This window comes from Zingiber officinale, chromosome 8A (assembly GCF_018446385.1).
Source record: "Zingiber officinale cultivar Zhangliang chromosome 8A, Zo_v1.1, whole genome shotgun sequence".
Classification (NCBI taxonomy): Eukaryota; Viridiplantae; Streptophyta; class Magnoliopsida; order Zingiberales; family Zingiberaceae; genus Zingiber; species Zingiber officinale.
The window spans coordinates 128132244-128148693 of record NC_056000.1 but is presented as its reverse complement, the minus strand read 5'-3'; the positions used below and the strand labels follow the sequence as shown (position 1 = coordinate 128148693).

The 16450-nt window shown below is 41.1% G+C and overlaps 1 protein-coding gene across 3 annotated transcripts in view; it reads left to right on the top strand.

Moving 5' to 3' along the window:
* LOC122010201 (insulin-degrading enzyme-like 1, peroxisomal) overlaps positions 1-16132 on the top strand; it is a 46490-nt gene extending 30358 nt beyond the window's left edge. For all 3 annotated transcript variants that reach the window (XM_042566654.1, XM_042566653.1, XM_042566655.1), the window contains 7 exons: positions 8494-8695; positions 8776-8984; positions 13206-13330; positions 13407-13458; positions 13537-13623; positions 15446-15568; positions 15646-16132. In XM_042566654.1, the coding sequence (XP_042422588.1) occupies positions 8494-8695; positions 8776-8984; positions 13206-13330; positions 13407-13458; positions 13537-13623; positions 15446-15568; positions 15646-15897 (1050 nt within the window). In that variant the 3' untranslated portion in view covers positions 15898-16132. The remainder of the gene's footprint in view (positions 1-8493; positions 8696-8775; positions 8985-13205; positions 13331-13406; positions 13459-13536; positions 13624-15445; positions 15569-15645) is intronic.
* Positions 16133-16450: the final 318 nt, after the last annotated feature.

The window sequence follows — 16450 nt, the reverse complement described above, 5'->3', positions numbered from 1 at the left end:
TTCTACACTTGCACACCTCTCATCCGGCCTGATAGGGTTGGAGATGGTTTGCGCTCCATGGTTGTTCGAGCCGCCTTCCCGTCTCGTCCTCCAGATAATAAACACCCGAGCGGAGCTTTTCCACAACCTTGAAAGGCCCTGTCCAGGGGCTTCGAGCTTGGTGACGTCCTCGATTAGCTTGACTTTCTTCCAAACGAGGTCGCCGACCTGGAAGGACCTCGGGATCACCCTCCGGTTGTAGCTTTGCTTCATCCGCTGTCGATACGCCCTCAGCTGAACGGCTGCTTTGGCGCGCGCTTCTTCCACCAAGTCCAACTCCAAAAGCACGTTGCCTTCATCATAATGTTGCACCCGATCGGTCTCTAATCCGATCTCGACGGGGACGACTGCTTCGTCGCCATACTCCAGGTGGAATGGGGTCAGGCCAGCCCCCACTTTCGGCATCGTGCGGAGGGCCCACAACATGCTTTGGAGCTCATCAACCCAGCTGCCTCCCATATGGTCGAGCCGAGCGTGCAAGACTCATAGGATTTCCTGATTGGTGACTTCTGCTTGCCCGTTGCTCTACGGATAGGCCACGGAAGTGAAAGTCTGCTGGATACCATATCCTTCGCACCACCCCCTAAGCCTCTGACCGGCGAATTGTCTTCCATTATTTGAGACGAGCCGGCGAGGGATGTCGAGCCGGCAGATAATGTTCTGCCATACGAACTTCATGACCATTTGCTCAGTTATCTTGGTTAGGGGCTCGGCTTCGACCCATTTGGAGAAGTAGTCCACCACGACGAGCAGGAACTTTCGCCGACCGGTTGCCATAGGGAAAGGTCCGACGATGTCCACGCCTTCATCTCCTCGGTGGGTCGGTGCGAGATGTTGTGATACTTTTGATAGGACAGACACGTGGCCACCGTTCGAGCGGCATCCTGCTGGAGGGTTGACCAAAAATATTTGGCCAGTAGTATCTTCCTTGCCAATGATCGACTGCTCGGATGTTCTCCGCAAGATCCCTGATGCACTTCTTGCAATATGTAATCGACGTCTTCCGATCCGACGCAGTTGAGCAAAGGTTGTGAGAAGACTTTCTTGTACAACTGGTCTCCGATCAGAGTGAATCGCCTAACCCTTTTTCTTAATAACCGAGCCTCCTCCTGATTAGATGGGGAGCTCCCGATTGTAAGAATTCTATTACCGCTGTCCTCCAGTCGTTCGGGAAAGTGAGCCCTTCCATTTGATCGATGTGTGCCACCAAAGAGGTTTTCTCGATCGGCTGCGACATGACAATCGGCGACAGCGAACTGGCTAATTTAGCCAATTCATCTGCAGTCTGATTTTCCGATCAGGGGATCTTCTGTATAACGACCTCTTGAAAGTTGACCTTCAATTTTTCGAAGACCTCTGCATAGAGCTTAAGTCGGACGCTGCTTATCTTGAACGTTCCGGACAGCTGCTGAGCGGCTAACTGAGAATCCGAATAGATCAAGACTTTGACTGCTCCGACGTGCCGAGCGGCTTGTAAGCCGGCTATTAGCGCCTCGTACTCGGTTTCGTTGTTGGTGTAGTGCAGCCGAACGACCAATTGCATCCGATCTTCTTGCGGGGAGATGAGTAGTATGCTGATGCCGCTCCCCTATCGAGTGGAGGAACCATCCACATATATCCTCCAAACGGCTTCTGGCTCTGGCCTGTACCTCGGTGACGAAATCCGCCAAGGACTGTGCTTTGATGGCAGTTTGGGGTTGATACTGGATGTTGAACTCGCTGAGCTCCGTTGTCCATTTGATTAGCCGTCCAGATGCCTCGGGATTGAGAAGGACTCTTCCCAAGGGACTGTTGGTCATCACGATTATCGAGTGAGCGAAGAAGTACGGGCGAAGACTCCGAGTGGCGAGCACTAAAGCATAAGCCAGTTTCTCAAGACTGGTATAGCGGGACTCAGCATCTTTTAATATGTGGCTTAAAAAGTACACTGGTTGTTCCTCGCCACTCTGCCTAACTAATGCCGAACCGACCGCATGCTCTGTAGACGACAAGTAGATCTGCAGCGGTTCGCCTACACAGGGCTTAGCTAATACAGGCAGGGTGTTGGGATACTCCTTAAGCTCTTCAAACGTCGGTCGCACTCCTCATCCCACATGAATTTGGTCGCTTGGCGTAGTATCTTGAAGAATGACAAACTTCGATCGGATGACTTTGAGATGTAGCGGGATAGTGCTGTGATCCGACCATTGAGACGTTGTGCCTCCTTCAAATTTTGAGGCGATGTCATGTCTTGCAATGCTTGTACTTTGCTAGGGTTTGCCTCGATGCCCCGCTCGGTGACGATGTAGCCAAGGAAGCACCCACTTTTCTCGTCGAACAGACACTTGCTTGAGTTTAGCTTTATCCCATAAGTCCTGAGTGTCCGACAGGTCTCCTCAACATCTGCACATAGGTCAGCCGTTCGGAGGGATTTTATCAATATGTCATCTACATATACTTCCATATTACGGCCGATCTGTCGTCGGAACACTTTGTTCATTAGTCTCTGATAAGTGGCTCCGACATTGTTGAGTCCGAACGGCATGACATTGTAGCAATACGTCCCATCGGCCGTAATGAAGCTAACCTTTTTTTGATCTTCGCGGGCGAGCGACACTTGATGTTAACCCTGGTAGGCATCTAGCATGCAGATTAACTCGCATTCCCTAGTGGAGTCCACCATCTGGTTGATCCGAGGCAGCGGGTAGAAGTCCTTCGGGCATGCCTTGTTCAGATCACGGAAGTCGATGCAGACTCGTCATTTGTTACCTGATTTAGAGACGAGGACGACGTTGACTAGCCAACTTGGGAATTGCACTTCCCTCACGTGTCCGGCTTGCAACAACTTTGCTACCTCCGTCTATATGATCAGGTTCTGCTCGACGTTGAAATCCCTTTTGCGTTGCTTTACCGGACGAGCGTCCGGTCGGACATGTAGCTCATGCTGAGCTACGCTTGGGGAGATCCCAGGAAGCTCCTGTGTTGACCACGCGAACATATCATGGTTTTGTTGGAGACAGGCGACCAACTCCGCCTTCTGCTCAGCTCTCAGATCCGCAACTATGGAAGTAGTTGCCCCCCCGCTCGGCGAGGATGGATTTGGACTTCCCCTTTCTCTTCATAGACTAGGACAGGAGGTTTTTCAGCAATCGTATTCACCTCCAGTTGTGGAGTCTTCCGGGCGGACCTAGCTTCGGTTTTGATCATCTCGACGTAGCAACGTCGAGCGGCCAGTTGATCGCCCTTGACCTCCCCTACCCGGTCGTCCACCGGGAACTTGATCTTCTAGCAGTAGGTAGAGACTACTGCCCGGAACTCATTGAGGGCCGGTCGACCCAGGATGACGCTGTAGGTTGAGGAGGTGTCTACCACGATGAAGTTCGTGGTTCTGGTTCTCTTGAACAGCTCTTCTCCGAGCGATATGGCCAACTTGGTCTGGTCGATTGGCAAAACCTCGTTGTCGGTGAACCCATACAGTTGGTCATCATTGGTAGCAGCTTGCCCCGGTCGATCTACAGCTGGTCGAACGCCTTCTTGAAAATTATGTTCACCGAGCTTCCTGTGTCAACAAAGATACGGTGAATGGTATAATTAGCGATCATCGCTCGGATGATCAAGGCGTCGTCGTGAGGGATCTCGACTCCTTCCAAGTCTCAGGGTTCAAAGCCGATCTCGAGCCTGTTCGCCCCTTCCCGGCTGCATCCTACTGTATGGATCTCCAGTCGCCGCACGTACGACTTCCGGGCTCGATTGGAGTCGCCACTGGTCGGACCGCCGGTGATGATGCTTATCTCTCCCCGGGCGGCATTACTTCAATTCTTTTCCTCCGAGCGGAGGGCCTGCTTCGGTCGTCTAGGCCCCGGGAAGGCTCAGCGTGCTCTCTTCATTGGTGCTGTCACTCGGGCGATCTTCCTGCATCCTGCTACCCAGCGGATTAACGCCCGTGCCGTCGATCGGGAGAGGGAGACCGACGGCGGTAGCTTCGCTGAGCCGGTCGACTAATGATAGGCGCCAATCCTCTGCAGTCGCATGTGTTGTGCGACGCAGACTGGTGGAAAGAGCAAAATATAGGTGTCCATACCTTGCCCTTTAATGCTTTCGGCCGGCCGGAAGCGATATGTTGCACGACATGTGCCCTTGTCTCCTGATGTGGCCGTCCTCCTTCGGCTCTTGGCCCCTTGGGTGGCTGGTGGTTGCTCACCGGTCAACGTTCGGTCAGTGTCGAGGGCTCGACTAGCGTCTCCTTCCTTCTAGCTGCTTAGGCTTCTTCCACATTGATCTACTCATTAACCTTTTTAAGCATGTGATCATAATCCCTGGGCGCTTCCTTATAAGCGATCGGAAGGAATCTCCCTCGACGAGCCCTTGAGTGAATGCATTCATCATGGTCTCAGATGAGACCGAAGGGATATCCATGACTATCTGATTGAAACGCTGGATATAGGCTCTGAGTGTCTCCTTGGATCCTTGCTTCAAGGAGAAAAGGTTGACGCTTGTCTTTTGGTAGCGCCGACTGCTGGCAAAGTGGTGCAGGAAAGCCGTTCGGAAGTTCTTGAAGCTACGTATTGAGCCGTCCGGAAGCCTTCTGAACCAGCATTGCGCCGAGCCGGAAAATATGGTTAGGAAGACTCGACATTTCACTCCATCCGTGTACTGGTGGAGTGTGGCTTCATTATTGAACCTATCCAGATGATCATCTAGATCAGTCGACCCGTTGTAGGATCCGATCGCCAGTGGGGTGTAGTGCTTAGGGAGAGGATCTCGCAATATGTCCTTGGAGAACTGGCGGTTGACCTGCTCGGGAGATGCATTACCCCGAGTCACCTTGCCCTTCTATGCGTCCCGAATGGGCGCTTCGTCCGAAGAAGATCCCCGCTCATGGTTAACTTGGGCTATCTCCGAGGGTGTTTGGAACAATGCCCGATGAAAAGGTATAGGCGCGGGTGGTTCCTCTCTATAAGTGCCGGTTGGCAATCTATTCTGCCCCCAGATAGAGAGTTGCTCCGGACGATCCTCCTGTGCTGCTCGGTCTCCTGCTGCGGACGTTGCTTGTTGTGCTTGTCGATCGGCTAGTGCCTTCTGTTGTTGTTGCTCGACTATTTTTTGCGCTCGGGTTTGCACGAGCAAGTCGAGCTCTTCTTGGGTGAGTGTTACTGTGTGAAGTCGTCCAGCGTCTTTCATCCTCTTGGCTCGGATGCAGGTTGTGTTCCCACAGACGGAGCCAAATATGATCCAGTCTGAAAGTCGAGGCGACGGAAGTTGGGGATGTGGCGCTCAGGCTGACTGTGTGTTGACTCCGCGCGACCCTGCAACCACAACTACATCGGTGCCGAGCCAAGGAAGGGGTCTCGGCATTGGCCCTCTGACGCTCAAGTCAGTCACTGACGATATATGGAAGCAAAGTAACGAACAGTAGCAGCAACAATGGATTCTTGCCTACCTCCGCTGAAGCTTGTACCTCCCTTTATATAGGGATTCTGTAGCGCGCATGCACGCCTCTCAAGATGTGTACGCTTCTCGAAGCTTTCCCTGAAAAGATGTATCAGTAAAGTGCCCCTGACATAATAACTTAATGAGTCGAGCATATTTCTGAAGTGACAGTGGAAGCTTCCGCCGTACGATCTTTTGTCTGAATTAGCCGTCTAAATTAGCCGCTAACCATGCTGCCTCCGACCATGCTGCCTGTCAGCGGCGCATGCTCCTAAAAACATAATATCCAGCTAGCAGTGTCGTTTACTGGACCGAGCGGAATAGCCGCTCGGCTCGGGTTCTTACTTTCTGCTTGGATAAGTGTATTATCTGACCGAGCGAGAAGGCCGCTCGACCGGCGCTCCCACTGTCCTGCTCCATACTCCATGAGCCACTATCTGGACGAGCGGGAAAGCCGCTCGGCCGCCCTTCTGTTTCCGTGTAGCTCGGTCGTAAATCCGCTCCGTTCTTATAGCTCTATATAAGGCTGAGCGGGGAAGATGCTCGGTGTGCCCTTGCAGATACCTAGCAGTCTTTTTGAGCATTGGAAGCTCGGAAGCCCGCCGAGTTGTTATGATGTCGAATCGGGTCTTCATTATCCTGATCGGGCGAGCGAGCTCCCCGATCGGCCAGTGGTATAGGGGCGTTTGACCACCTTGACTCTGACCTCTACCGTGGCACTGACCTTCACCATGGCAGCGGGGTGGGGCCTCTCCCTCTTATCACCGCATCAATATATATATATATATATAATTAATGGGTTAATGATATTAGGCTATAGTTAAGCCTATTTAAATTATCCCAATCATAGTTAGGAGTTGATTAAAATTATTAACAAAGGTTATTTGGTTTTGGTTATATTAAAACCTTCCCCCGGCTCCCACCCTGTTTCGGCTAGTGCGATGCGTTCGGAGGTGTTGCGCGGGCTCGATGAAGCATCCGGAGGCATCGCCGGGCCAACACAATGCATCCATGGGGCCTCGGGGCATGCCAGCACCGGACGTAATGTTTCGTCCACGGCACAAGATTTTAATCCAAGCTTGAAATGACTCATGACATTGTGATTTTAATGGGAAATAAAAAACTGATTTTCTCAGATGTTTCCTATGGATGATAGAATGAGTCATCAAACAAGATTAGCTTCTACCACTAGGGATTTACACAGTACAAGATTTTAATCCATGCTTGAAATGACTCATGACATTGTGATTTTAATGGGAAATAAAAAAACTGGTTTTCTCAGATGTTTCATATGGATGATAGAATGAGTCATCAAACAAGATTAGCTTCTACCACAAGGGAATTACACAGTACATTAATTGATCAGGAGAATTTAACAGTTTACTTCATTAGAAGCTAATGGGTAGGATAGTAAACCGAGGGATTAGGAGAATTTGTATAATTTTTTTCTTGGCAACTAGTGGATTATGGAGAAATCTTCAATTGGATGCATTTAATACCTAAAATATACATTAAATAGGTATATTTCTGGATAATACTTCAAGAATTTTATTCTAGAGGCATGGAGAATTAGTCAGATTCCAACAATGTGTAGCTTTTCGAAAAGTGATAGCATGTGAGATAAATTCTTAGACCCGAAAAGGATTGGTTTTACATACTGATTTCCCCTACTAGCTGACACATTTTGCCTGGTGATCATGTTAAAGAAAATAAACAATGGTTAATTATTAGGATAGTATCCTTTTGAAATTGGAAAAATAATTGATATCTACAACGCCTGCAGCACAGGAAAGTACAATCATAAATATGAAGGAATTCCCATTTTCATATGAATCATGGAGGAATGCTTGTCGCCACAGGTTGGCGCAGTTGATATTTACATGGGTAGTTGTTCCAATAGGTTTTGGCATCAATTCCAAGCGAGTTCAAAATGCCTCGCTGGTCCTGACCTCCTCATGCAAAGGGCCGTTTCGCTAGGGCAAATGTACCTCGTGATTTACCTCATTCCAAAGAGTGTGGGGCCACACTGGAGGGGCCGCTTAGGTGATGACTTCACCTTTCCTCCAATGGAGGAATGCTATGAAAATTTTCATTAGAAAATTTGTTGATCGCTGTAGTACATGGTATAATAATATTTGAACCTAGCCACATGTAGGCTGTACGTCCATGGTATATGTTGCTTACAAAATCCTGTTTTGATTGTTGAGAGAGGAGAAATACCTGTGAGATTAGTAAGTCAATCTGTGAAAACTTTAGTAATAAATAGATGGACTGATTGCGCCAAAGAAGTTGGTTTCTTGAGTGGTAATATTCAACAAGAATAAAACATAGGCTGTGTCCAGACTTCGCAGAACTAAAATATGGTTGTGAAAGTTGAGATTGTGATTTCAACATTATATGTTCCTTAGATGGGAAAATGTACTTTAAAGACAATTTTGACAAGAAATATGCTTTATGGAACAGAATGTTGGTGTACAAAAAATATTCTTGCAAAAGGTTAATGAAGTCGAATTTGATTCACAAGTTTACCAGGAAAATTATAACAAAAATGTTGTTGTTTAATAAACTATAAGAAAAATTGTCCGCCTTTTGTAGGAGGCTTGTTCTTCATTCGTTCCATCTTATCTATCCACTTTGACATTTCCATCTTCCCTAGGTAGAGTCATGTAGATTTCCAAAGGTAAAGTTCTATAACATGAGAAAGTTTGAAAGATATGGAAACATGTGGCCGCTAGTTGATTGGTTGAAAGTAGTATCAAACAAAAAAAAAAAGAGGCATCTGTGCTCAGAAAAAAATTTACTAATTTAACGCGTATGATCATTGATTTTTTTTTTTTTCTAAAAAAGGATAAAGTATATATGACTTTTTCTTGCTTTGCCTATTTTGTTGAATGTTCAGATTCATTAACGGACAATTAGTTCATTTTTCTACGTGTTTATGAGCATTACAGTTCGTACCTTTATGGTTCTTTGATGATGATGCTCATTTATTTATTTGGCTGTTCTTCACCGAAACTTACATCGTATTTGCTTCATATTAATTAGGAGTCTATTACCAAAGAGTATGAGAACTTCAAATTTCAACAGCCATATCAGCAAGCATGGCACTATTCTTCATTATTGCTGGATTCCAACACTTGGCCTTTGAATGAAAAACTTGAAGCTCTCCTACATCTAGAACCAGATCATCTTTCTAAATTCTCAAACATCTTATTGGAAAAGGCATTTTTAGAATTCTATACTGCAGGTAAGCATTAGTCATGAAGGTAAAAATATCAATCTTCCTATTAATTTTCATGTATCATGTTATTTATCATTTTATTGTAGGAAACATCGAACCAAGGGAAGCAGATTCAATTGTTCAGCGTATTGAGGACGTATTGTTTAAATCTACTCATCCTAAGTGCAAACCTCTTTTCCCATCCCAGCATCTTGCAAACCGAATTATAAAGCTTGAAGAAGGTTTACGTGTCTACTACCCTGCTGAAGTCTTGAATATTAAAGATGAAAATTCTGCTCTGATCCACTATACTCAGGTATCTTTCTTCATTCCTTTTGTCAGGTTTTAGTCTGTTGTTAGTTCATGCATTCTCTTCATACATTATGTCATTTAAGGAAAAAGTGTTTGTTTTCTTAGTGTAATTATTAATATCAAATATGTCAATCATAGTGAATAATTTTTCTTAATATCCTAGAAATATAACATCAGATATGTCAGTGGTAGTGAATAATTTTGCTCAATATCCATGAACAAGAATTAGTTTTGCTTAGACACACGGGAATTCCTCTTTCTAGAATACTATGGCACAGGATGCTTTTCCGTAGTTCTATAGATATCCCACAAAATTCACCTTCTCAGCAGCTGAGCAATCAAAACTTATCTAATTTTTTTTCCCAGTTATCATCCTTAACATAAAGTTGCAATTTGATACACTATCGGACAGTCCCACAGTAAGAAACTGCAATATGATAGATAGGAGGAATACTAGATAACTAGGAAAATGAGAACTTGAGATATAGGGGCCAACATAGAAATCATCACTATGATTAATTGCAAACTAGATGAGAGATTGCCAATTTGTCAATGAGCCATGTTTCCACTTATTTCTTGACCATGTTCTCAAGCATGCAAATTACGTTTTATCAGATCATAAAGAATGAACATTCCATCACGTGTCAAAAGTCCAACAATCTACTTGTCTACATTCCTTGCTTCTTACATAACACAATAACTTGGTTCATTCATGGAATATACTGCCTCAATATATGGGGTTGAAGCTAGATAAAGTGTACCAAAAACATAACATAGCTAACGTGGCTAGAACTCATTAATGTAAAAAAAAAACTATTCAACTATCTCTTAATTTGGAGTTTGAAAATAAATAATGCTTAGCCTGTCGCATGGCTTGAAGCAAGAAGTTACCCAAAGCTTAGTGCAAATTGCTCCATTAGAGGATAGAGACATAGAGTTACAATCATCCTTGACATTGTCGCATTAAGAATGAAGTGACAATCTGCCTTTGTATGCTTGGTGTGCTCATGAGAAACATGATTAGTATATGTATCATGTTGCTTTATTGTAAAACATGATTAATGTATATATCATGCAACTTTATTCTCAATGCATAAACGTTGGTTCTGAAATTTGATGCCAAATTCTTCCATCAGAATTCCAAATATTCTCACTTGCAAATAAGTCATAGCTCGATCTATGTAGATAGTGTCATGTGACATATGGGCTAAAGCCCTTACTTGTGATAAACGACGATATAGCACTCTCGCATATATAAATACTTAATCGTGGGTGACTCACGCTACCATGCCTTTATGCACAGTCAGGTATTGTGTTAAAAGGCTAGGATAAGAGATTCAGTTTTTAATATTTATTTTTGTCATTTATACCTATTGTTAATTTTAAATCTTTATTATGCAATAGTTATTCCACTTTGGGTTTACATATTATTTAATTATGTCATTCTCAAATTATGGTTACATTGAAGGACTAAGTAGAGATTGAAATACCGTTCCGTGCCGCACGGCACGGACGGTGCACGGACGGTTTTTACTGTTTCGCCGATGAACTGAAATCGGCATGTCATGCGTGCGTGTCTCAAGCAGCAGGGAGATGCCTCCGGCGTCATCGGAGGCGTTCGTTGGGAGTCAGCATCGCGGGCGATGGCGTCTGCGAGGCGTCGAGACGCGATGGCGGAGTGCGGGACACTTTTGGCGGCGTCGAACATTTCCGGTGTCATCGGATGCCTCCGGCGCCGTTGTGGGTGCACGGGCATCGTCGGCGCGCGAGCGCGCGGGCGTTGCGAGCGAATAGGCACGCGGGTGTCGCGAGCGAATAGGTGCGCGGGCGTCGCGAGTGCGCGGGCGCGAGGGTGTTGGGAGTGTTACTGTGCAAATCTAATATTCCTTTAATAAATCAAACAATTTTCATTCCTAAGTGTGATATTTTAAAGAGGCTTTCATAAATTCTAATTAAATTATCCCAATAAAATATAAAAAATATATTTAAAATTTTAATAAATTTTATTAAATAATATTCTGAAATTGTTTTTAATATTTTTAATTTTATTTATAAATTCTATTTTTTTAAAAAAAAATTCTAAAAAATTTATAAAAAATATAATAAATCAAATTTATATTCTGATATATATATTTTTAATTATTTTATATATTTTTTACTATTTTAATGTTTAATTGATATTGTAATTTTTTTACTATTTTAAATATATATTTTTTAAATTATTAAATAAATAAATAGTTAATTTATATAATTATTATATATAAAATAGATTTTATATTAATTTATATAATTATGATTATTTAATCTGGATATTGGAGTTATTGATAGATCAATTTTCTTTAAAGAAAACTTTAATTATTTTTTTAACAATATTAAGTTGTTTCATAATAAAGAACTTATGTAAAATCAATATACAATTTATTTTTAAATTATATATAATAAATATATTTATCTAATAATTACTATATATAAATAAAAAAAAATACCGAAACTGTATCGGCATGACACGATACTATACTGAAATTGTATGTTCAGATCTAATAAATACCGAAACACTCGGGATGTAAGTATGGGCTTTTAGTGGTAAAGTGTTATGTTGCTTCAGATGAGCAACACTCAAGATGTGTCAGTTGCAACAATAGAAGAATCCCAACAAGGTGAGGCGGTGTGAAGAACATGTGAATCTGGCTTTGGATCTATATTCAGCGAGCCTACTTCTAATATCAAGTGTGCACGAGTAGTGTGCCTCATTCTACAGCCATGCCATAAGAGAATAAAAAAAAATGAGAATATGAAAATTATTTTATTTCTTTAATAACTAATATGGCATTATAGCATCTTGTACAGGAGTTTACAACAATCTGATCTTGTTAGACTCAAACAAAATAGATTATGAGTTGAAAATAGAGAAAGGAAAAGGAAGTTATTTAAAATTTTCTAATTTGTTTGCATCATAAGATCAATAATGTATGGCTTTGTGGAACAAAAACAATTCATTTGTCAATTTGTGTGATAAGATGATCAATACAAGGAAAAGGAAAAGAGACATATTCATAATCATAAACTTAACCTAGTGTATGGAAAATTCACAAGATCGAGACTGATGAAATTTTAGGAAGAAGAAGAAAGCCCATTCAATTTTCTTTGCATCTTACCTCCTCACTTTGAAATGCAATGTAATTAAAGCAGAAAAGGTTATATTATATACTACAAAGCTTCAAAGTGCTTTCTTTTTAATTAGTTTTTACCAAATGTAACAAAACTTCCTCTTCCTTTTTATATATGCTCTGATGAATGTTTTGAGTTACTAGTGGCTCAATTCCTAAATATAAGGTTTCAATCCGCTGCGTATTGTAGTTAAAAAAACTAACAAATGCTTGGAAATTTACTTAGGCATGGAATCAAAGTTCAAAATCTTAAGCCAATTGATATTTTGGTCTTTAACTAAGACGATACTATTTCGGTGTTGATAGTAAATTGAAGATGGAAAGAGGAAAGAGATGAAGCAAAAAGAAAAAGATAAACAACTACATAGTTCAGTGTTTCTTTTCCATCTGGAACGTTATGATTTTGGCATAATGTTGTATGGAGACAAGCTACAAAATAAAAAAAATAATAACATTGTCCCAATTTTAGCATATTAAGGGATGTCGAGTGTTGACATGAAATGATACTCGTTGATATGATTGATACAACAACATCAAGACATTGTCTTGGGGCTGAGTATCGAGTTTTGGTAATGTATCGTAATCATGCATGGTACAAGACTTCAAACCATGCTTGGAATTCAGATGAAATGTTCATGTTAAATAATACTTCATTTTTAGTTTCATCACTGCACATCCTAGCATTAACAACTTATATTTTATATAGGCACTGTTCTCCAATAATTGTATTTAATTGAATTTTAGATGACCTTTTTTCACTCTGATGAAAATATGTTTGATGTAATGAATGTGAAGTCAACTTGATATAAAGTTTATGTATTATATCTGTCAGAATCTTTTTTTTCCTTCAGGGAAGGTATTTTATAGTCATGCCTCTGGCTTTGGTTGTAGTTTGAATCATAATCAAAATGTTTCTGCCCTTGTTCAGAAAGCTCATTTTGTCTTCTTTACCATCAAGAGTGATATGAGACGCAAAATATGAAACTGATCATGCTATCATGTTGTATTTTTTTTATTGTGATTTGGAGGATTATGGTTCACATGAATATCATGTGCAGATACATCAAGATGAGATCAAGCTTAATGTTAGACTTCAATTGTTTGCCCTAATAGCGAAGCAAGCAGCATTCCATCAGCTTCGAACAGTTGAGCAACTTGGTTATATAACTGTGCTTACGCAAAGGTATGAAAACTATGTTTTTTACTTGCTCTGTGTAAATTCACTCTTTCATGACTAATAATAGATAATGAACACTCAGGAATGATTCAGGCACAAGAGGAGTGCAAATTATAATTCAATCTTCAATAAAAGTAATTCTGAACTTATGTTCTTTTAGTGTTATGTTTGTTTTCCTTTTCTGTCAGTGATAACTTTTTTTCAACTTTCAGGATCCACCATACCTTGAGGCTAGAGTTGATGCTTTTCTAGAAATGTTTGAAAGTAAACTTCAAGAAATGACAAACGAAGAATACAAGGTTGGTGGCATACATGTTTTCCGACAGATTTCTTACTGCCTCGTCTTTTCATAGGAAATTAGAATAATTAGATGTATGCGAATACTGGTGCTTAGGACTGCAAATCTTTTAGTCAGGATATAGGGAATTTGCTGTTAACATATTGGAAACTACCGGTCTAATTTGATATTAACTACATGGACATACTGAAGAAGTTTAAGCTTGCTAGTTTTCACATTGCATATTCTTGGAACAGTATTTATATAAATGAAGTTGATTAAATTATGTATTAAGCTTACTGGTTTTGATTCTTAAGGTTAATTAGATTACGTAGTTACTTTACTCTCTTAAGGCTAAACAGCATTGCAGCATTATTACTGTTTGTGTATAGTCAAATTTATAAATTAGCAATCCAACTGTCCATGTCGAGACTACGGAAAGTCTTGTTGCTTCTTCTTTTTTAGCCCTTCTGGGATTAATTATCACTATCATTTGCAAGTGAAATAGAGGAATACTCTTGAAAATCTTCTCATTGTAATGACAGAACAGCGAACTTGTACTTTGTAAATCAGGGAGTGGTATAATACTAAGCCATGACACCCAAGTATTTTCGGTTAATTACATCGATTATCCCTCCGTGAGAATTATTCCTATTAATATAATATGCTCTTAAATCTAAACATCATTGCATCTTTATTTACAATTCGTGTGTAGTCAAATTTATAAATTAGCAATGTACCTCTTCATGACTACAGAAAATCTTGTTGCTTCATTTTAATTTTAATTTTTAAAATTTTTTTTGCCTTCTGGGAGTAATTATCATTATCATTATCATTTCAAGTGAAATAGAAGAACACTCTTGAAAATGTTCTCAGTGTAACCAACGAGCAGCAAACTTGTACTTTGAAAATGTTCTCACTGTAACCAAAGAGCAGCAAACTTGTACTTTGTAAATCAGGGAGTACTATAATACTAGGCCATGACATCCAAGTATTTAGGGTTGATTACATTGATCATATCCTTCCATAAGAATTATTCCTATTAATATAGGCACATACGGATAAGAATTTGTTTTAGTTGGAACAAACGGCTTGGTTCAGGAATGGTTTAGCATTTGAATATAGAGGTTTGAGATCATCAATCTAGCCAACTATTATAAGTAATTGAAAATATGATCCTGTGACAAATTAGAGAATAGTAGCTCTGGATCCCGTCTATTACTTCTCTGAGAACAATGCATAAGATAGAGGACTAGACACCAAGGTAAGAATCAAACAACACATTGGTGTATAAAGTGTCAGGTCATTGTCCTGCTTTGACATCTGGACTGACAATTGCCTGCTTTACTTGCTCATCAATCTTGTAATTAAATAATGTGAAAGGTCCCCCTGCTTCGATGTGCCAGGTCTCATCACAAGGAATTGATGAATGTGAAGCACCCAGAAGTTGATAACTGAATTGACTGGTTGATTGACCTTATTATATTCATGTAGTTGAGATTTGGAGAGCAGAGCCCCTTTAGTTGCACTTAAAAGTTTCCATCAGGCTGAGGCTGCAGATCCTATGAAGCCTTATTCTTTGATGAATCTGATCTAGATGCTTTTACGTTTTTAGATCAAATGTAATTTCGACCATTCGAACCTCATGTTGGTTTCATCAAATGCTTTAAAAGTAATTTCATCAAATGCTTTTACGTTTTTAGATCTTAACGAAATTTTTGGTTTAATTTTCGACCATTTCTTACACTCCCTGATGTTGTGAATTGCCTGATAGATTTCTTGGAATTCTGATTAGCGATATTTATATCACCATTGTTTTAATATGTTAATGGCTCAATTTTCAGAACTACGTTCATGCCCTGATTGATATGAAACTTGAGAAATTCAAGAACTTGTGGGAGGAGTCTGCATTTTATTGGAGAGAAATTGTTGACGGAACTCTCAAGTTTGATAGGGTAGACTCTGAGGTATGGGCTTTGGAAATTGCATTGTGCATCGTTTGTTGACTACTATTGCACCTCTAAGTTCTATGTATGTCTTACAGGTTGCAGCATTAAAGGAACTTGGCAAGGATGAATTGATAGATTATTTCAACAAGTTCATCAAAATCGATTCACCACAAAGAAAAACACTGTGTGTCCAAGTCTACGGCGGCCCCCAGACTGCTGAATACAAGAAGGTGATACAACAGGAAGATACGCCCAAACTTCATCGGATCAAAGATATATTTACCTTCAGAAGGTCAAGGCCCTTGTTTGGTTCCTTTAAGGGGGGCCTCAGCCTCACGAAACTGTGAGCTCCTTTAAGATGAACAGCAACCACAAAGCCTCCCCATTCGAACCTCATGTTCTCATTTCTTAATCCATTTTCTTGTGATAATCTTATAAACAAGTCGATACCGACTACCAGTCTACCATATAATTTTCCATTCAGATTGCCGCAAGGAATGTAATATACAATGACAAACTCCTTTCCACTCTATCTGATTGTTTCAGGATGCAATTAAGGTATTTACACCACTTCTCGTATAAGAATAGCTCTTGCTAAGTGGTAATATGTTCTGGGTTTTCCTGCTAGACCACGAATTCTCGAAAAATACAACAATGTGCTCCTATCACAATGAAACTTAGCAAAGGAGAGAACAGTATAGAACACCCTATGGTTGGCCTCGGACCAGGAATGTAAGCAATATAATGGAATTGTTTTATTTAATTGTTTGTTTTTTTGTTGTTGATTAGTGGAATAAATTGAGATGATTCATTCTTATTTCTATGCTTGATTTATCACGGTATTGTGGATGCTAAACAATGAATGATCTACAAAACTAAAACATTCTTAGAAAAAACATT